The sequence below is a fragment of the Pseudophryne corroboree genome, chromosome 1 (genome assembly GCF_028390025.1).
Source record: "Pseudophryne corroboree isolate aPseCor3 chromosome 1, aPseCor3.hap2, whole genome shotgun sequence".
Classification (NCBI taxonomy): Eukaryota; Metazoa; Chordata; class Amphibia; order Anura; family Myobatrachidae; genus Pseudophryne; species Pseudophryne corroboree.
Genome location: NC_086444.1, coordinates 1,165,612,078 through 1,165,634,504, shown reverse-complemented (window position 1 = coordinate 1,165,634,504; position 22,427 = coordinate 1,165,612,078). Strand labels below are relative to the sequence as shown.

The 22,427-nt window shown below is 47.5% G+C and overlaps 1 protein-coding gene across 1 annotated transcript in view; it reads left to right on the top strand.

The window, feature by feature from the left end:
* POLR1A (RNA polymerase I subunit A) overlaps nucleotides 1–17,239 on the top strand; it is a 298,145-nt gene extending 280,906 nt beyond the window's left edge. Inside the window, exons 30-34 of the mRNA XM_063924980.1 lie at nucleotides 2,754–3,014; nucleotides 5,031–5,231; nucleotides 5,629–5,746; nucleotides 6,492–6,656; nucleotides 16,770–17,239. Of these exons, the coding sequence (XP_063781050.1) occupies nucleotides 2,754–3,014; nucleotides 5,031–5,231; nucleotides 5,629–5,746; nucleotides 6,492–6,656; nucleotides 16,770–16,870 (846 nt within the window). The 3' untranslated portion in view covers nucleotides 16,871–17,239. The remainder of the gene's footprint in view (nucleotides 1–2,753; nucleotides 3,015–5,030; nucleotides 5,232–5,628; nucleotides 5,747–6,491; nucleotides 6,657–16,769) is intronic.
* The last annotated feature ends 5,188 nt before the right edge of the window (nucleotides 17,240–22,427 follow it).

Genomic DNA, 22,427 nt, shown 5'->3' with positions numbered 1-22,427 from the left:
ACCCCAGCGTCATGCGGTGGACTTGGAGGAAGCGGGGGAGGACTTTTGCTCCTGGGAACTGGCTGTATGCTGCAGCTTTTTCCCTCTACCTCTGCCTCTGGGCAGAAAGGACGCGCCTTTAACCCGCTTGCCTTTCTGGGGCCGAAAGGACTGTACCTGATAATACGGTGCTTTCTTTGGCTGTGAGGGAACATGGGGTAAAAATGCTGACTTCCCAGCTGTGGCTGTGGAAACGAGGTCTGAGAGACCATCCCCAAACAACTCCTCACCTTTATAAGGCAAAACTTCCATGTGCCTTTTAGAATCTGCATCACCTGTCCACTGCCGAGTCCATAATCCTCTCCTGGCAGAAATGGACATTGCACTTATTTTAGATGCCAGCCGGCAAATATCCCTCTGTGCATCTCTCATGTATAAGACTGCGTCTTTTATATGCTCTATGGTTAGCAATATAGTGTCCCTGTCTAGGGTATCAATATTTTCTGACAGGGAATCTGACCACGCAGCTGCAGCACTGCACATCCATGCTGAAGCAATAGCCGGTCTCAATATAATACCTGAGTGTGTATACACAGACTTCAGGATAGCCTCCTGCTTCCTATCAGCAGGCTCCTTTAGGGCGGCCGTATCCGGAGACGGTAGTGCCACCTTCTTTGACAGGCGTGTGAGCGCTTTATACACCCTAGGGGATGTTTCCCAACGTGACCTATCCTCTGGCGGGAAAGGGTACGCCATTAGTAACCTTTTAGAAATTACCAGTTTCTTATCGGGGGAAGCCCACGCTTTTTCACACACTTCATTTAATTCCTCAGATGGGGGAAAAACCACTGGTAGTTTTTTCTCCCCAAACATAATACCCTTTTTTGTGGTACCTGGGGTAACATCAGAAATGTGCAACACATTTTTCATTGCCTCAATCATGTAACGTGTGGCCCTATTGGAAGTTACATTAGTCTCATCGTCGTCGACACTGGATTCAGTATCCGTGTCGACATCTGTGTCTGCCATCTGAGGTAGCGGGCGTTTTAGAGCCCCTGATGGCTTTTGAGACAGTTGGGCAGGCACGAGCTGAGAAGCCGGCTGTCCCACATCTGCTATGTCGTCAAACCTTTTATGTAAGGAGTTGACACTTTCACGTAATTCCTTCCACAAGTCCATCCACTCAGGTGTCGGCCCCGCAGGGGGTGACATCACATTTATCGGCAACTGCTCCGCCTCCACATAAGCCTCCTCATCAAACATGTCGACACAGCCGTACCGACACACCGCACACACACAGGGAATGCTCTGACTGAGGACAGGACCCCACAAAGCCCTTTGGGGAGACAGAGAGAGAGTATGCCAGCACACACCAGAGCGCTATATAACACAGGGATTAACACTGTAACTGAGTGATTTTCCCAATAGCTGCTTGTATACACAATATTGCGCCTAAATTTAGTGCCCCCCCTCTCTTTTTTACCCTATGTAGTCTGGAAACTGCAGAGGAGAGCCTGGGAGCGATCCTTCCAGCGGAGCTGTGAGGGGAAAATGGCGCCAGTGTGCTGAGGGAGATAGCCCCACCCCTTTTTCAGCGGACTTCTCCCGCTTTTTTGTAGGTATATCTCCAGGGGATTTTACACATATATAGTCTCTATGACTATATTATGTGTAGTTTTGCCAGCCAAGGTACTTAATATTGCAGCCCAGGGCGCCCCCCCCAGCGCCCTGCACCCATCAGTGACCGGAGTGTGAGGTGTGCATGGGAAGCAATGGCGCACAGCTGCAGTGCTGTGCGCTACCTTGATGAAGACCGAAGTCTTCTGCCGCCGATTTCCAGGACTGTCTTCTTGCTTCTGGCTCTGTAAGGGGGACGGCGGCACGGCTCCGGGACCGGACGATCGAGGTCGGGCCCTGTGTTCGATCCCTCTGGAGCTAATGGTGTCCAGTAGCCTAGAAGCCCAAGTTAGCTGCAAGCAGGTAGGTTCGCTTCTCTCCCCTTAGTCCCTCGTAGCAGTGAGTCTGTTGCCAGCAGATCTCACTGAAAATAAAAAACCTAAAACAAACTTTCTTTTTCTAGGAGCTCAGGAGAGCCCCTAGTGTGCATCCAGCTCAGCCGGGCACAAGATTCTAACTGAGGTCTGGAGGAGGGTCATAGAGGGAGGAGCCAGTGCACACCAGGTAGTCCTAAAGCTTTCTTTAGTTGTGCCCAGTCTCCTGCGGAGCCGCTATTCCCCATGGTCCTTACGGAGTCCCAGCATCCACTTAGGACGTCAGAGAAAAATAATTAAAAACTACTGAGTGCCTAATTAGTAGTTAATGGGGGTGTCCCAGGGGTCCTGAACAAAATCCCCATATTTTTACCTTTTAAAATTGTGATTTTTCACTACTTATCACCTGCTCAGAGATGGGTAAAGCAAATTTGTGCTAAACCCTGTGTAGACTTTTTGCAGCTAATTTGATACTGAGTTTTCACAATTGCAATAAGAAGGCCTGTTTTTCTCTCAAAACCACGTTTTTGCAGGTAATAGGATACCCCCCAATGGTAATGATAAAGGGGCAAAGAGTGTGCATTTTACAGAGAATCCCCTGCCCTGCACAGAGCTGGCATAAATCAAATGTCATACTATATTTTTAATGAGATTTGTTTTTCACCTGCATTTGCAAACACGTTCCAAGCACCAGTCTACACTGGACGAACCGTCGCGGCACACCGTTACAGCAATCCATAAACATTTCTAAGTGTTTGCGTTTCATGTTAATATTTCCTGTAGGTGGATTATGAAAGCGAAGAAGAGGGCCACCAGGAAAAAGAAGACGAAGCGGATGAGGAGGAAGAGGAGGAGAATAGAGAGAGTCCACTGCCGGCTGAGGAGGAACCTGCTTCCTCATCTCCTAGGCCCTCCAAACAGAAAAACAACCAGACAAACCTAACGAAGGACGTGCTGGCAGAGAACCGGGTGAACAACGTCCTGAGTCTAAATTGCGCCATAGAAGATTATTCCTACGACACAGAGAAGAGTTTATGGTGTGAGGTGAGACTCGCCAAAACATTTTCTGAGAAATTGCCGGAGTGTTCTACTAGAGTTTAGTGTTGTAGTGGCCTGTCACACATGGAGGCAGCCATATTGTGGACTGAATCCATATTGATTAAACTATGAAGCATTAACGAAGAACGAGTGCTCTTTCATACCTTAGTGATGTCACAAGTTCCTGCTTCCTTAGGGAATATATGTTTAGGTTCCAACATGGCTGCCTCCACACGTAAAAAACTAAAACTAAAAAGGGATTGTGAATACTTATTATTAATGTAGTAGTGTCAGTTATAATACTCCCACCAAGTTCTGCATTGATAATTGATCAACACCTTATCACACATATCTAGAAGTTCATTGGGGATAAACCCCTGGTGTCCCCCAGCACACCGAGCTGTACCTGTACCAAGACATGAAAGACTATATATATATATATATATATATATATATATATATATATATATACATACATGCATGCATGCATGCATGCATGCATGCATACATACAATAGAATAGAAATTCAGAGGTCTTAGTTACATACAGTTTGCAAACGTATGATAAGCCACCAGGCCCCGACAAGGCTCCTCTGATGCTGGTGGTCCCTAACTCTAGGTCTGGCCCTGGGGTGTGGAACCCCACAAACGGGCAAAGGGCAGCTAACCCCAGGACAGCACAACGCGAGAAGGTAAAGTGTTAGTATGTGTTAATAAAGGAAAACAAAATCTATATACAAAAATTAATATACTTGTGAAAGTGTAATTAAAAGACCAGAAGGATTAAGGATTAATAACTGTGTTAAGGGGGTGCTAAATAAGATCTCACAGTGTGCTACCCCAAAGCAGCCCAGCCCCACCAATCCAGGGGGAACCGCACCCCAGACCCACCCCAGGTACTGCTACTAATAATAATAATAATAACAACCCTTCCGGATAATATATCTGAGCAAATGTATCCGAATTGAGAGCTAACTCACCTGAAGATACCCCCGGGATCTCCAAATGGCACTACAGAGACCAGCATACCCTCCACACACTGGTCCCATCCATGCCCATCATACTAACAGAACAAAATGTAAGTTGCTCAAATCAATCATTGGGTTTTTTCCCCAATGTATTTCCTGCTCAGACTACCCCCTCCCTTTCATGCACCTGAACTGTATTTCCTAATTGATTTGAGCAACTTACATTTTGTTTTGTTATATCTAGACGTTCGCCTACCATAGCAGATCTTCAGAGTTTTTGCAATTTATAAATCTTTGATATTTTAGTTCATGAAAATGATGTTCGTTATGGATCTGTAATTGTTACGGATACCTTTTATGCAACATAACAGAAGCTCAGTGTTTAAGTAGCGGTAGACAGTATAACAAGGGTATTGAGACCCCGAATTGAGCCCCCAATGCCTGTCCTCCAATAATACCTACATGGACAGGGACATCTGAGGACATGGAAAATACATCCATGATAGAATCTCCCAGATCTCTGAACCATGATGCAAGTGTGAGGGAAACAGATGCTGGGCGGTTACTAGAGATGTATATACACCACACCTGGCCCGCGCAGAGCGACTTCTACAGACGTAACCCGCAGGTTAAACAACAAATCATTGATGACTTTACTTGCCGTACGCCCGATAACCTCGTGGCTTGCATTGGAGATTCTCAAGGCTTATGGTGCAACGGGCTACAGATAGTCAGAGTTGTATTTACCACCCCCCTCCTGTTGCCCTTCCCCTTTCTTATTCTTTTGTTTGTTGATTATGTTGGTACGTTGTGCGTCCTCATTTCACAATGGAAATTACTTTTCACACTGAGGAAGATTCAGACCCTTGATGGTTGAATCCAGTAAATTATGCACCAGAGAGGTCGTCAGCACGTTCTAAGGGTCTGATCTGCCACCCTGTTCCTGCATCACCCTACACCACACACACACACACACACACACACACACACACACACACACACACACACACACACACACCCTACTCTTTTGTTATGTGCTCATCTGCTTCTTGCAGGTCACCATGAAATTGCCTTTAATGAAGGTCCACTTTGATATCTCCTCTCTGGTGGTTTCTCTGGCTCACAACGTCATTATCCACGAGACCAGGGGCATCACGCGGTGCCTCCTGAATGACAACACAAACAAGAAGGGCGAGAAGGAGCAGATCTTGAACACAGAGGGAATAAACCTTCAGGAGCTATTTAAATATTCAGACGTAAGTTACACTGACTACAATGGACTGCTTTGTGTTCTAGCATGTGTCCGTGTCACAGGCTCCAAAGTAAACCAGCATTAGAGTCGTCCTCTGGCCATTCTGTGTGTGTCTAGCGGAGCATTTCCTGCCGAGACAAACGTCCTGTAGCTGAATGCGGCTTTGTTCAAATGTCACAGCTTGGCGAACGTAAGTCAGCGTGCTGCCATTTCCCACAGTGATCTGCCAATTTGCGGGAACTCTAAAGAAAGAAAGCTCTGAATCTCGCATGCCAATATATGTCCCAGGACTTGCTTAGGAAAACAAATGACAAGAAGTGCTTTGTGAAAATATATTTATATATATATATATATATATATATATTAGTCCTCACTAATCTGTGTTCCTTCTTCCATCTCAGATACTTGACCTAAAACGCCTCTATTCAAACGACATCCACGCAATGGCAAATACTTATGGTATAGAGGCCGCCTTAAGAGTGGTTGAAAAGGAAATTAAAGATGTGTTTGCGGTTTATGGTAAGTGGGTCACTGATTCCTGACAGTGGACAATAATAGACTTGCCGCTGATGTAGCCAGTAGTCACCAATCACTTTCCATCTGTCAGTCTTCTAGTACAGTTTATTCAGTAAAAGGTGACATTTGATTGGTCGTTATATGTTGCAGTGCTCTACCTATTCATATTTTTTCATTCATGATTTTTATATATTAATATATCGGTGTAATAGCTGCTTGTTGAACCATCTAATTTTCCCATTGTATCTGCGTATAGTCGCCGTTAAAGGACAACCAACTATTTTTAATTATAGCACCTTTAAACGAGCAAGAGAACACTCATCATCCATCAGATTCTGGGTGTTCCATGTAAAGGACGTATTCTGGGACAACAAGCATACAGCTGCTGAATTAATAGCCCCCTCCCCCCAGCAGACCCTCTTGTAGGACCAAAACCCCATCCCTCTTTTTACCCCTATTCTAGATGTCATATTTTTAAACCTCTCACAGTATCTGCGGGTGCCATACATAGCACCCGATAGCACTGATTATTAAGGGCTGTCCCACCAGAAATGAATGGGTGTGGCCGAGGGAGTGGTCTAATTTGATTTAATTTTCCTTTACTCTTGTGAGAGAGGTATAATTTACTGTTTTGTGATTGGCTAGTTCAGCTGTAAGTGGGCGGTGCTTTCAGAGTCTGACTCATGCATGGAAGAGGCACCTACAGCTGGGTGGAATTCAGTGTATACAATTGCTCTGTGTTGTACAGGTATTGAGGTGGACCCTCGGCATCTCTCCCTCGTCGCCGATTACATGTGTTTCGAGGGAACGTATCGGCCTCTCAACCGCTACGGCATGCAGTCCAGCTCCTCCCCTTTCCAGCAGATGACCTTCGAGACCAGCTACAAATTCCTGAAGGATGCCACCATGAGTGGTAAGTGTTAGGGTAAATAACATGATCAGCCATCCTGGCAAACTAGGCAGTGCCGCAGCAGCGGTGATTCTCCCTGGGTCCGCCATGAGCTTTATGTTTATATGGCTGATTGACCATTTACATTCCAAGTACAATGAGCTTAGATGGCCTGACTCAGTACGCATTGGGATCAGCTGGTGACGCTACAGGCCCCTTATCCTACACCCCAAGATCCCAGAGAGCTATAGAAAGTACCAGCACTGGCGCATCTATACAAGGTGCAGGGTGTGTGGTGCACACGGGGGGGCCACATTGCACACCCTGCACCCACTGACTATGCTTCTCTTGCAGTAGCCACTGAACATGCACACGCATAGTACAGTCGGCACAATGCCAAAGTATTGACTGCGCAAGGGAAGGGTGGCATGGAGATTGTACACTGGTACCATTCTTGCCCACTCTTCTGGGAGGCTCCCAAAAATCAGGTGGTGCTCCCAGCCACCTGGAATAGTGGGCAAGTGTCCTGGTGCCAGCTGCTACCCCACCCAGCCGTCTGCTTACCAAGTAAAGCGGGCGGTCCAGGCTGCCGATGCCGCTATTCGCTCTGAATCTCGTCATCGTAGCCACGCCCCCTGCTGCACAACGGCAGTAATTTCTGCGTTGTATAGTGGGGGGCGTGGCCACGATGACGCGACTGCAGTGCCACGTCTCCTGCAAGGCCTACTATACTGCATCACTCCTTTGCACCGCCCCCTATGCCAAGCCACGCCACTGGCACCTCCTGCCACTGCCGACCTGGCTGACCTTCATGGAGCCAGAAAGTCAACAACTATGAGTGCCCTGGTACCCACCTCAGATAAAATGCTTGTGTACTAGTGATGGTTTATAATAAGTACACTGTGGTGGTACCGGGACCTTTCAGATTCAGAGTGTGGCTCACAGTTTACAGTGTACAGCTGGCCCTTTGCAGAGCAGTATGAGAGGGGACATAGTTCCCAAGGGAACCCCATCCCCCTTATCCACCTGTGCCACCCCCAACTCCCCATATATAGTATCAACTATGTTTGGTGAGTTAGTACCAGCCTCGGTACTGAATGCAGGCTACAGCTGCTTCACCTATCTCTGACCTGGTACAGAAGTGTGTGTTTGTCAATTGTTATATGTGTCACAATCTTTTGACACTAGCACTGTGGCACAGAGGTTCGCATTGCTGTCTCTCAGCATCAATGTTAAGGGTTCTGTTCAGAGGCGTAACTAAGGCAGGGCGAGTGGGGCACGTGCCCTGGCCGCCTTGGCAGGCCCAGCAGAGGGGGGGCGCCGCCTGCGGCCAGGGCATCTTGCTCACCCGCCCTTGTCCCACTGACCTTATATCTATCCCATAGTGACCCAATCCATGCCTGGCGGAGATCCCTACTCCTGGCGCTGACCTTATATCTATCCCATAATGACCCAATCCATGCCTGGCGGAAATCCCTACTCCTGGCGCTGACCTTATATCTATCCCATAATGACACAATCCATGCCTGGCGGAAATCCCTACTCCTGGCGCTGACCTTATATGTATCCCATAATGACACAATATATGCCTGGCGGAAATCCCTACTCCTGTCACTGACCTTATATCTATCCCATAATGACACAATCCATGCCTGGCGGAAATCCCTACTCCTGTCACTGACCTTATATGTATCCCATAATGACACAATCCATGCCTGGTGGAAATCCCTACTCCTGGTGCTGACCTTATATGTATCCCATAATGACACAATCCATGCCTGGCGGAAATCCCTACTCCTGGCGCTGACCTTATATGTATCCCATAATGACACAATCCATGCCTGGCGGAGATTCCTACTCCTGGCGCTGACCTTATATCTATCCCATAATGACCCAATCCATGCCTTGCGGAAATCCCTACTCCTGGTGCTGACCTTATATGTATCCCATAATGACACAATCCATGCCTGGCGGAGATCCCTACTCCTGGCGCTGACCTTATATCTATCCCATAATGACACAATCCATGCCTGGCGGAAATCCCTACTCCTGGCGCTGACCTTATATCTATCCCATAATGACACAATCCATGTCTGGCGGAAATCCCTACTCTTGGTGCTGACCTTATGTATCCCATAATGACACAATCCATGCCTGGCGGAAATCCCTACTCCTGGCGCTGACCTTATATGTATCCCATAATGACACAATATATGCCTGGCGGAAATCCCTACTCCTGGTGCTGACCTTATATGTATCCCATAATGACACAATCCATGCCTGGCGGAAATCCCTACTCCTGGTGCTGACCTTATATGTATCCCATAATGACACAATCCATGCCTGGCGGAAATCCCTACTCCTGTTGCTGACCTTATATGTATCCCATAATGACACAATCCATGCCTGGCGGAAATCCCTACTCCTGGTGCTGACCTTATATGTATCCCATAATGACGCAATCCATGCCTGGCGGAAATCCCTACTCCTGGCACTGACCTTATATCTATCCCATAGTGACACAATCCATGACTGGCGGAGATTCCTACTCCTGGGGCTGACCTTATATGTATCCCATAATAACCCAATCCATGCCTGGCGGAGATTCCTACTCCTGGCGCTGACCTTATATGTATCCCATAATGACCCAATCCATGCCTTGCGGAGATCCCTACTCCTGGTGCTGACCTTATATGTATCCCATAATGACACAATTCATGCCTGGCGGAGATCCCTACTCCTGGCGCTGACCTTATATGTATCCCATAATGACACAATCCATGCCTGGCGGAAATCCCTACTCCTGGTGCTGACCTTATATGTATCCCATAATGACACAATCCATGCCTGGCGGAAATCCCTACTCCTGGTGCTGACCTTATATGTATCCCATAATGACACAATCCATGCCTGGCGGAAATCCCTACTCCTGGTGCTGACCTTATATGTGTCCCATAATGACACAATCCATGCCTGGCGGTAATACCCTACTCCTGGCGCTGACCTTATATGTATCCCATAATGACACAATCCATGCCTGGCGGAAATCCCTACTCCTGGTGCTGACCTTATATGTATCCCATAATGACACAATCCATGCCTGGCGGAAATCCCTACTCCTGTCACTGACCTTATATCTATCCCATAATAACCCAATCCATGCCTGGCGGAAATCCCTACTCCTGGCGCTGACCTTATATGTATCCCATAATGACACAATCCATGCCTGGCGGAAATCCCTACTCTTGGTGCTGACCTTATGTATCCCATAATGACACAATCCATGCCTGGCGGAAATCCCTACTCCTGGCGCTGACCTTATATGTATCCCATAATGACACAATCCATGCCTGGCGGAAATCCCTACTCTTGGTGCTGACCTTATGTATCCCATAATGACACAATCCATGCCTGGCGGAAATCCCTACTCCTGGCGCTGACCTTATATGTATCCCATAATGACACAATCCATGCCTGGCGGAAATCCCTACTCCTGGCGCTGACCTTATATGTATCCCATAATGACACAATCCATGCCTGGCGGAAATCCCTACTCCTGTCGCTGACCTTATATCTATCCCATAATAACCCAATCCATGCCTGGCGGAAATCCCTACTCCTGGCGCTGACCTTATATGTATCCCATAATGACACAATCCATGCCTGGCGGAAATCCCTACTCTTGGTGCTGACCTTATGTATCCCATAATGACACAATCCATGCCTGGCGGAAATCCCTACTCCTGGCGCTGACCTTATATGTATCCCATAATGACACAATCCATGCCTGGCGGAAATCCCTACTCTTGGTGCTGACCTTATGTATCCCATAATGACACAATCCATGCCTGGCGGAAATCCCTACTCCTGGCGCTGACCTTATATGTATCCCATAATGACACAATCCATGCCTGGCGGAAATCCCTACTCCTGGCGCTGACCTTATATGTATCCCATAATGACACAATCCATGCCTGGCGGAGATTCCTACTCCTGGGGCTGACCTTATATGTATCCCATAATGACCCAATCCATGCCTGGCGGAAATCCCTACTCCTGGTGCTGACCTTATATGTATCCCATAATGACACAATCCATGCCTGGCGGAGATCCCTACTCCTGGCGCTGACCTTATATCTATTCCATAATGAGACAATCCATGCCTTGCGGAAATCCCTACTCTTGGTGCTGACCTTATATCTATCCCATAATGACACAATCCATGCCTGGCGGAAATCCCTACTCCTGGCGCTGACCTTATATCTATCCCATAATAACACAATCCATGCCTGGTGGAGATCCCTACTCCTGTCACTGACCTTATATCTATCCCATAATGACACAATCTATGCCTGGCGGAGATCCCTACTCCTGTCACTGACCTTATATATATCCCATAATGACACAATCCATGACTGGCGGAGATCCCTACTCCTGTCACTGACCTTATATGTATCCCATAATGACACAATCCATGACTGGCGGAAATCCCTACTCCTGGCGCTGACCTTATATGTATCCCATAATAACCCAATCCATGCCTGGCGGAGATCCCTACTCCTGTCGCTGACCTTATATCCCATAATGACCCAATCCACGCCTGGCGGAAATTCCCCATTCACAGAATATCAGCATTATTGAGGTCTGTAAGACTATATGGATTGATTAGGTAAAATGATGCATTTTTACCCAAGTATAATTGTAATGTAACCTTGTTGTCTTCATGAAAGCAGTTTGTGGATTTAGAAGTATTGGCTGCTGTGAGAAATAGGTGAAAGGCGAGGTGTTACTCTGAGGATAGGTGCGTTACTGCTGCCAGGGAAACATGATTGGACTCTTCCTGTCATGTGACATTCCCCAAATACTTTCTGCCCTGCACAACCCTCTCTGTCTGCACAATGCGTGACTTGTTAGCATATGTAACTGTAGTACATGATTGTCTCTCTGCCGACGGACGTGTCTGCCGTGATGGCCCAGCCCTTAGCTTTTTGCTATATTTAGGATCTTCTGCCATTTTGCAGGGAGAAAAAAAAAATAGGTTTACTTGTTCACTGGAACGCGTGAGATTTTCACAATCCATGCCTGGCGGAGATTCCTACTCCTGGGGCTGACCTTATATGTATCCCATAATAACCCAATCCATGCCTGGCGGAGATTCCTACTCCTGGCGCTGACCTTATATGTATCCCATAATGACCCAATCCATGCCTTGCGGAGATCCCTACTCCTGGTGCTGACCTTATATGTATCCCATAATGACACAATTCATGCCTGGCGGAGATCCCTACTCCTGGCGCTGACCTTATATGTATCCCATAATGACACAATCCATGCCTGGCGGAAATCCCTACTCCTGGTGCTGACCTTATATGTATCCCATAATGACACAATCCATGCCTGGCGGAAATCCCTACTCCTGGTGCTGACCTTATATGTATCCCATAATGACACAATCCATGCCTGGCGGAAATCCCTACTCCTGGTGCTGACCTTATATGTATCCCATAATGACACAATCCATGCCTGGCGGAAATCCCTACTCTTGGTGCTGACCTTATGTATCCCATAATGACACAATCCATGCCTGGCGGTAATACCCTACTCCTGGCGCTGACCTTATATGTATCCCATAATGACACAATCCATGCCTGGCGGAAATCCCTACTCCTGGTGCTGACCTTATATGTATCCCATAATGACACAATCCATGCCTGGCGGAAATCCCTACTCCTGTCACTGACCTTATATCTATCCCATAATAACCCAATCCATGCCTGGCGGAAATCCCTACTCCTGGCGCTGACCTTATATGTATCCCATAATGACACAATCCATGCCTGGCGGAAATCCCTACTCTTGGTGCTGACCTTATGTATCCCATAATGACACAATCCATGCCTGGCGGAAATCCCTACTCCTGGCGCTGACCTTATATGTATCCCATAATGACACAATCCATGCCTGGCGGAAATCCCTACTCCTGGTGCTGACCTTATATGTATCCCATAATGACACAATCCATGCCTGGCGGAAATCCCTACTCCTGGCGCTGACCTTATATGTATCCCATAATGACACAATCTATACCTGGCGGAAATCCCTACTCCTGTCACTGACCTTATATCTATTTCATAATGACACAATCCATGCCTGGCGGAAATCCCTACTCCTGTCACTGACCTTATATCTATCCCATAATGACACAATCTATGCCTGGCGCAGATCCCTACTCCTGTCACTGACCTTATATCTATCCCATAATGACACAATCCATGCCTGGCGGAAATCCCTACTCCTGTCACTGACCTTATATGTATCCCATAATGACACAATCCATGCCTGGCGGAGATTCCTACTCCTGGCGCTGACCTTATATGTATCCCATAATGACCCAATCCATGCCTGGCGGAAATCCCTACTCTTGGTGCTGACCTTATATCTATCCCATAATGACACAATCCATGCCTGGCGGAAATCCCTACTCCTGGCGCTGACCTTATATCTATCCCATAATAACACAATCCATGCCTGGCGGAGATCCCTACTCCTGTCACTGACCTTATATCTATCCCATAATGACACAATCTATGCCTGGCGGAGATCCCTACTCCTGTCACTGACCTTATATATATCCCATAATGACACAATCCATGACTGGCGGAGATCCCTACTCCTGTCACTGACCTTATATGTATCCCATAATGACACAATCCATGCCTGGCGGAAATCCCTACTCCTGGCGCTGACCTTATATGTATCCCATAATGACACAATCCATGCCTGGCGGAAATCCCTACTCCTGGTGCTGACCTTATATGTATCCCATAATGACACAATCCATGCCTGGCGGAAATCCCTACTCCTGGCGCTGACCTTATATGTATCCCATAATGACACAATCTATGCCTGGCGGAAATCCCTACTCCTGTCACTGACCTTATATCTATTTCATAATGACACAATCCATGCCTGGCGGAAATCCCTACTCCTGTCACTGACCTTATATCTATCCCATAATGACACAATCTATGCCTGGCGCAGATCCCTACTCCTGTCACTGACCTTATATCTATCCCATAATGACACAATCCATGCCTGGCGGAAATCCCTACTCCTGTCACTGACCTTATATCTATCCCATAATGACACAATCCATGCCTGGCGGAAATCCCTACTCATGTCACTGACCTTATATGTATCCCATAATGACACAATCCATGCCTGGCGGAGATTCCTACTCCTGGCGCTGACCTTATATGTATCCCATAATGACCCAATCCATGCCTGGCGGAAATCCCTACTCTTGGTGCTGACCTTATATCTATCCCATAATGACACAATCCATGCCTGGCGGAAATCCCTACTCCTGGCGCTGACCTTATATCTATCCCATAATAACACAATCCATGCCTGGCGGAGATCCCTACTCCTGTCACTGACCTTATATCTATCCCATAATGACACAATCTATGCCTGGCGGAGATCCCTACTCCTGTCACTGACCTTATATATATCCCATAATGACACAATCCATGACTGGCGGAGATCCCTACTCCTGTCACTGACCTTATATGTATCCCATAATGACACAATCCATGCCTGGCGGAAATCCCTACTCCTGGCGCTGACCTTATATGTATCCCATAATAACCCAATCCATGCCTGGCGGAGATCCCTACTCCTGTCACTGACCTTATATCCCATAATGACCCAATCCATGCCTGGCGGAGATCCCTACTCCTGTCACTGACCTTATATCTATCCCATAATGACACAATCTATGCCTGGCGGAGATCCCTACTCCTGTCACTGACCTTATATCTATCCCATAATGACACAATCCATGCCTGGCCGAGATCCCTACTCCTGTCACTGACCTTATATGTATCCCATAATGACCCAATCCATGCCTGGCGGAAATTCCCCATTCACAGAATATCAGCATTATTGAGGTCTGTAAGACTATATGGATTGATTAGGTAAAATGATGCATTTTTACCCAAGTATAATTGTAATGTAACCTTGTTGTCTTCATGAAAGCAGTTTGTGGATTTAGAAGTATTGGCTGCTGTGAGAAATAGGTGAAAGGCGAGGTGTTACTCTGAGGATAGGTGCGTTACTGCTGCCAGGGAAACATGATTGGACTCTTCCTGTCATGTGACATTCCCCAAATACTTTCTGCCCTGCACAACCCTCTCTGTCTGCACAATGCGTGACTTGTTAGCATATGTAACTGTAGTACATGATTGTCTCTCTGCCGACGGACGTGTCTGCCGTGATGGCCCAGCCCTTAGCTTTTTGCTATATTTAGGATCTTCTGCCATTTTGCAGGGAGAAAAAAAAAATAGGTTTACTTGTTCACTGGAACGCGTGAGATTTTCTGTAACCTGTGCACATATACACGGCACGGTTTCGTTTCAGCTGCTCTAGCAATAAGGGGGTGATTAGAGTTTTCAGCGGGTAATTGTTGAATTAAATAGTATCTGTCCACAATGCATCACTGGTTGCACCTCTCTGTAATATAATACTGTACCAGCAGACAACACAGGAAAACCAGACCCACATCTCTGCAATAGCCCTCCGCACTGTAACCGCTGCGGTGGTGATCACAAAGGGCGATAGCAGCTAATGTCTTATTTATGCACCGGTCGCTAGGTGGAATAATTAACTGTACAGTGATGGAAACTCGTAGGGCAGGACCAGTCAGCGGCTATGAGACGTTTTCATCCACTTTTTGCATTTTATTTTCTCACGTTCTGAAAGCACAGTGGATTTGTTTGGAAATTTGTACCTTGGATCGCTGCTGAAATCTCAATAAAGCCTTTTCTTCATTCCAAGCCATTGATTACTGAGGTATTGTTTTACTGCAGTTGTGGCTGTGATGTTATTTTGGGGTCTGTGAACTTTTTTTCCCCACTTATTTTTTTTGCAATGTTGTGCGAGTTCTCTGAGGTTGAATGTTGGGGATATTTGGGAATGGCAATTTTCAAATCATTCCACAGTTCCTTGAGGTCTAAACCTCTGACTGGGCCACTTCATCCGCATTATTCTGAGTAGGCATGGCGCAACCGCAACTGCCCGTTTCTGAGCGGAACTTCACATGCGATTTTTCGCAGCAGCAGTCTTCAGACCATCGGCACTTCAGTCTCAATAGCGATCCATGCTGAATCTGCCTCCCAGTCTTATACCCCTTTTAGACCTACTTTAGCGGGTCACACCCGGGAGCCTGACACGGGAGCTTCCCTGGGAAGACCCGCCTCAGGCCCCTATTGCCGGGTTGGTGACGCGCCGGGGGTGGCGCTTGGAGATCACATGATCTCCAAGTGCCGCCCGTACATACACTGTGAACGGGAGCCAGATCGATGCGACCCGGCTCCCGTTTACACAGCACAGCTTGCCGGTTTGAACCCGTGTTCAACTCTGCAAACTATCTGAGTTGGAATACCGGGTCACTTGACCCAGAATATTCCGACTGGGCCATTTTAGACCAAACAGCAACACGGGTTATGCATGCTCGTACAATAACCCATGTTACAAGCTGGCAGTGTAAAAGGGGTATTAGTCATTAGAAATCTTTTTCAGTTACTTCTGTTTTCTAAAATGTTGCGGTGACAGCAGAAAGTCCCAGGGCTTCTTCTCCTCTCCAGTGTTTGATCTCCAACAACCTTCGATAAATGGTTTATAGCTGCAATGCAGAACTGAGCTACCTAAGTAAGCGGGTCGCTCATAAATCAAAAAGTACCTTATTTACCCTCTGTGTCTTATGTACTAGTTGGACTTGAACACCAAACATGATTCTGCTGGCTTCTCCTCACGGGTGAAGTGGCTGTAAAGCTCAGTCTACAACGTTGCGTAACACTGAATGTGCTGATTGAGCCAGGAGTCTCCTGGAATTTGGTTTATGAGTCTTGGTGAACTTACACAACCAACCTTTGTTCTAGTGCTATTGTAGGGCTGTCATTGTGATAGAGTGCCATCCTATGCACTTCTGTGACTTGTGCAAGAAATGAACTATATAATATACACAGAACACCATAATCACCACTAAAATAAACAACTGCGCCTCATAAATTGATATTTTATGGTGCAAATCCTGACCGGGTAAATCATACAGGTTTTATTTCTGTTCTCTCACAGGTGCGAAGGATGATCTGCTGTCTCCATCAGCCTGCCTTGTGGTGGGGAAAGTCGTTAAAGGAGGCACAGGATTATTTGATCTTAAACAGCCAATGAAGTAGAACAAGCGGACTGACATTGAGACAACTGCCTGTTCCAGATCAGTAATAGCAGACAGTGCCTTACACATGGCAGACAGCCTTGCAGGATATAAACAGCTGTTCACGCTCCATGTGCTGTTTTATAGCCACACTTGGTGGGCCCGCAGATGTATATGGAGCTAGTGGGGGCTGGGGTCCTGTCATTATACCAAATTTCATTCACTAAAGGTCACAGCAGGTAAATGAGGATCCCTCACGTGGAACTTGGGCTTGGAAGAGGCTGCAACTTTCTGTTCTACTGTATATCTTGCACGTGCAGCTGTATAATGTAAATGGTTTACAAATGTATAATAACTGCGCTTTGTAATAAAGTTTATTCTGTGGACCGGAGCCTTTCAGTATCCTTTAGAGAAACACAAGGGGGTATTACAGTCTGATTCTTCTTACAGAACGCTTCAAGCCGCTATTTCACATTATTCTATGGACCTACAGTAATATCTTTGTACATAAGTGGCGGATCAGAGGGCATATGTGTCCGTCTCTGACCTCTGTCAGTGGTTGCCAACCTCAACCGTAAAGGTTTCCCAACTGGTCATGTATTGGGATTCTATGTCTGCGGAAGCGGCTGGCATAACCACTGACCTGGCACCTGTACATGAAAGTTGGCATTGTGGGGAAGATATTTTCTGACTCACACTTCTTTAATTCACATTAAAAGGAAACTACAGGCTGAGGACCAAGACCAAGCTGCACAGCAAATGTACAATGTGACCTATATATAGCACGGGTTTTCAACTCCTTCGTCTCTCAAGCACCACCAACAGAACACGTTTTTAGGATTTCTCTCCATAGAAACGGGTGGGATAATAATTACTTACCTAGGAAACTAGATTAAATAGTCTGTGACTGAGTAAAGAAATCCTGAAAACATGACCAGTTAGTGGTACTTGAGGTCTGTAGTTGAGAACCCCTGCTCCTGGTGTGGATTATTAGATTGACCGTGTCTAGATAGACAGCGAATAATTCAGCACCAATCGTCAGTCAAAGGGTCAACAGTTAAATGGTCGACACAAAGAAGGTCAACACTTTTTACGTGTTATTTTTAATCCTAACCCTGCCCCTGGTGCTTAACCATAATCCTAACCCTCCCCTGGTGCTTAACCCTAATCCTAACACTTCCCTGGGTGCCTAACCCTAAACTTCTTTATCCGTAGCCTAACCCTAAAGATGGGTACACACTTGTCCAATCTTCTGGAGATCAGACCGGTTTGTCGGACATTGGAAAAGTGTGTACCCTCCACTGACCAACCTGTATACCCAAACCTGGTCACCTGTCGGGTCTCCTGGTTTTTAAACTTGCTTAAAAACAAGGAAATCCAACCGGCAACCAATTTTTTGTAGTGAGAAGCTGCTGAGACCAGAGCTTGCGGCCGATCTCCGATCCCGGCAGTCCAGCACACCATCAGCGTGGCAGCGATGCAGTATCTGGAGGGATCCTACACTGTCTGCCAAAGCAGCACAACATGGCGGCGGGCCTGGAGTGAGTTTACCGCAGAGTTCAGAGACGGGTGGTACGCACAATGGTGGCTTATTACCTTTTCAAAAATGGTGCCACGGGCCATGATTGGCTTGCTAGTGGTGCCATTTAAAAAAAAGATGATTGCAGCGAAACAATCGCTGCTCACTGTGTCATCTCCCTGCCCGCTTGGGCTGGCTAATATTAGCCAGCGAGGCAGGGTCAGTCAGTTCGACGTGGAGGAGTAGGTGACGAGCTCCTGAGGATACAAGATGGCGGAAGAAGTCCTGGTGAGTGGCACCCATGTAAAAAAGCATCAAGGCTGACGACCTACAGATGAAGATGCCAGAAGTCCTGGTGGGAAGCTCACAGGCCACCGCCCCCGCAGATTAAGCTATAAAAAGAGGCTACTACCCTCCAGGTGAAGATCAAAGAAGAAGACACTGCAAGTCTCTTTGGCACCCCCTTCCCCCCAGGTGAAGATGCCAGTGGGCCCTCAATGTCTGAGCATGGTGGCATTTGTGGTTTCCCACTTTTTTCTTTTATTATTAAAGTAAGAGAAATCACCGTCCTCCTTGATGTTTATAATTCCTAACTTCCCCATTGTTATTAGTAAATCCCTCTTCCTCCCCAGCCAAATAAATTTTTTCAGCAGATCATTTCTGCAGATGCAGATTTGTAGTCTGCTGAAAAATTGGAGAAGTGTGTAGCGTGGATTGCATGTAGCATCTGTGAGCAGTTCTGCAGTAGGATTGTATAAACAGCCTAATCTGGATTCTGATCTGCCAAGGACAGGACAAATGTATACTGGCTTAACCCTCTGCCAAGTGCCTAAATATAACAGTCCCATCTGGAAGCCTAACCATAAACCTCCGCCAAGTGCCTATCCATAACAGTCCCCTCCAGCAGCCTAACCCTCCTCCAAGTTCCTAACTATAACAGTCCCCTACGGCAGCTTAACCCTAACCCTCCGCCAAGTGCCTAACCATAACAGTCCCCTCCGGCAGCTTAACCCTAACCTTCCACCAAGTGCCTAACCATAACAGTCCCCTCCTGCAGCCTAACCCTCTGCCAAGTGCCTAACCATAACAGTCCCCTCCAGGCCGCCTAACCTTCCGCCAAGTGCCTAACTATAACAGTCCACTCCGGCAGCCTAACCCTCAGCCAAGTGCCTAACCATAACAGTCCCCTCCGGCAGCCTAACCCGAACCCTCAGCCAAATGCCTAACCATAACAGTCCCCTCCGGCAGCCTAACCCTCTGCCAAGTGCCTAACCATAACAGTCCCCTCCGGCAGCCTAACCCTCTGCTAAGTGTCTAACCATAACAGTCCCCTCCGGCAGCCTAACCCTCCGCCAAGTGCAGTCATTACTGCAATGCCAATAACTGCAACCTCTGCTTTTTCACCTCATCGGATGCCACAAGGACACTGCTAAAACTATAGCACAATTTTCTGCTCTCTGTATTTGGGCTAGAGGTAATACCTATTTGAAGTAAGATACCGCTAAACATCCTCTTAACAGTCAATAATAATATAATAGTCATGGTGTTTATATAGCACTTTTCTCCCATTATGACTCAGTGTTTTACATTTTCATTTACAGCACAAAATAAAGAATAAGCTGAACAGGAAAGAGAACTAATACCCCTTTCACACCGCACAAATAACCCGGTATCGACCCGGCATATTGCAGGGTCGACACGGGTCGGCGTGCGGTGTGAAAGGACCATAGCCGAAATCGTGGGTTGCCTGACCCGGCAATTCAACCCGGGAATAAAGCAGTCTTATACCCGGGTTGAATACCGGGTCATTGGCTGCGTAAACGGGCTCCCGGGTCGATGCGTCCCGGGACCCGTTTACTACAACAGGGAGAGGCAGTGCGGAGATGATCTCATCTCCCAGCACCGGCTCTGCTCCCCACTGCTATGGCAACCCGCCCGGCATATTGCCGGGTCGGGGAAGCCTGCAGCAGTGGCCAATGCCGGATCCCACCCGGGAAGGACCCGTTTCCAATTCCCGGGTGGGATACGGCATTGGCGGTGTGAAAGGGGTATATGTGATTTGTGGAGGGGCATTAGTGAAATGCATGCGGAAACAGGTAAGTCTGGAGTCTGCTTCTGAAGGATTCTAGAGTTGAGGCCTCTGACACTGTCCAAGGATGCGAGACGGAGCCGCAAAGCTGAAAGTTCGACCCCCAGATGAATTCAGGGACATTCTAGGTACTGCTAATAGTCCTACATCTACAGATTGCAGTAATCGAGTGTGTGTGTGGGAGTGTTTTAACACTGTGTGGAGCTTGAGTGCACGGTTCTTGCACAAGGACTTGTTTCAGCATAGGTTCCTCAGGGACAGGCCACTGCTAATTAAGGGGCACTTTTAGAATTTAGAGTGCTGTTTTCCAGTATATTGTGCAATGTCATCCAGGGGAAAAAAGGTGGTCACACCTGAGCCTCGCACTAGTGCTGTGTGTTATGCTATTTTGTATCCTCAGGATCCCCAGGACACAGGCAAATGCAGAGCCTGCGTGGTAGTACCACCACAACAGGATCCCCCACTTCCACCGGTTCCTCAGCGTCCACCGTGGGCAACCACACTGACGCAGGTTATGACGCAACTAGTGGACCGTTTGAATACGCAGCAGGTGGCTCCGCAAATGGCACCGCCATCAACTTCGGCACACGGTCAGTCATATATATATCTGCCCCCCACAGGTGGATCCCCCATGGGTTAACACTCTAGCACAATCAGTCCAGGGATTATCTCAGGTGTCTGCTTCAATGCAACAATTTTTGGATAGAGGGAAGCATCCCAGGCTGACGCGCACTTCTAGCGGAATTGCTACCTCACGCTCAGTAGGGGTTCGGACTCCGACACCCCAGATTCTGACCAAGAAAGTGGGTCAGGGGAGTCTGATCCGAACACAGCTTCAGGTCTAGGAGATTCTCTTTCTATAGCTGAAGAAGAGGCCCTAGTCAAACAAGTGAGGTTAGTACTGGATATTGAGCAAATAGATCCTGTTCCAGCCTCTAAGACTCCAGTTTTTAAGAAACCTTCCTCTGCACAGTTGGAAGGTTTAGTAGAGGCAGCATGGGCTAAACCAGATAAACTGTATCAGCTCTCTAAGCGGTATCAATCATTCTATCCGTTCCCGGCTAAGGAGAGGGAAACTACCCCACCAGTGGACGCACATGTCGCGCGCATAGAGCGTTCCTTGATTCTCCCGAGCCTGGATACTTCATCTCTTGGAGATTCCACGGATCGCAAATTGGATACCTTTCTTAAGACAGCATATTCTCATGCGGGAGCTATAACCAGACCGGCATTAGCTTCGGCATGGGTAACCAAAGCAGTTTCCTGTTGGGCTGACCAGCTTCATCAGGGCCTATCCTCCTCAGTTAGTAGGAAACAACTACTGACACTGGTAGCTCATATTCAAACAGCAACCGCATATCTGTCGGAAGCAGCCCTAGATACGGCCGTGCTTACATCTAAAGTCTCTGCTTCTACAGTGGCAGCAATGCAATCCTTATGGTTGCGTTCTTGGAGAGCAGACGCTTTCTCCCAAAAACAAAATACTCTGGAAGCTCTGCCATATGCAGTAGATACCCTATTCGAGAAAGAGCTGAATGATCTTGTCACTCAACTCGCTACTGCTAAGATGGCTTTTCTACCCTCAGCATCAGCCCCCAAACATAAAACTGCCTTTTATCCCTTTCGTGTCCAGGGACGAGCTAAGGGCCAGGTGTCCTCCCGTTACCAGGCCCAAGCAAAGACCACCAAGCCTCGCACAAAACAACCTTGGGCTACAAGAGGCCCAGCCGCCAAACAAGCTAACAAACCTGCAGCGTGAAGGCCCTCCTCTGGGGGATCCTAGAGTGGGGGGCTGACCTCTGTCTTTTGCTCCAAAGTGGTGGGACATCACGACGGACGCCTGGGTCAGGGACGTCGTGACAAAAGGTTATGCCTTGACATTTTGGCACCATCCCCCAAACAGGTTCTTCACCACGGGAATTCCGAGGGAGCTCGGAGAGGCAGAGGCTCTACACAACTTGGTCGGCTCTC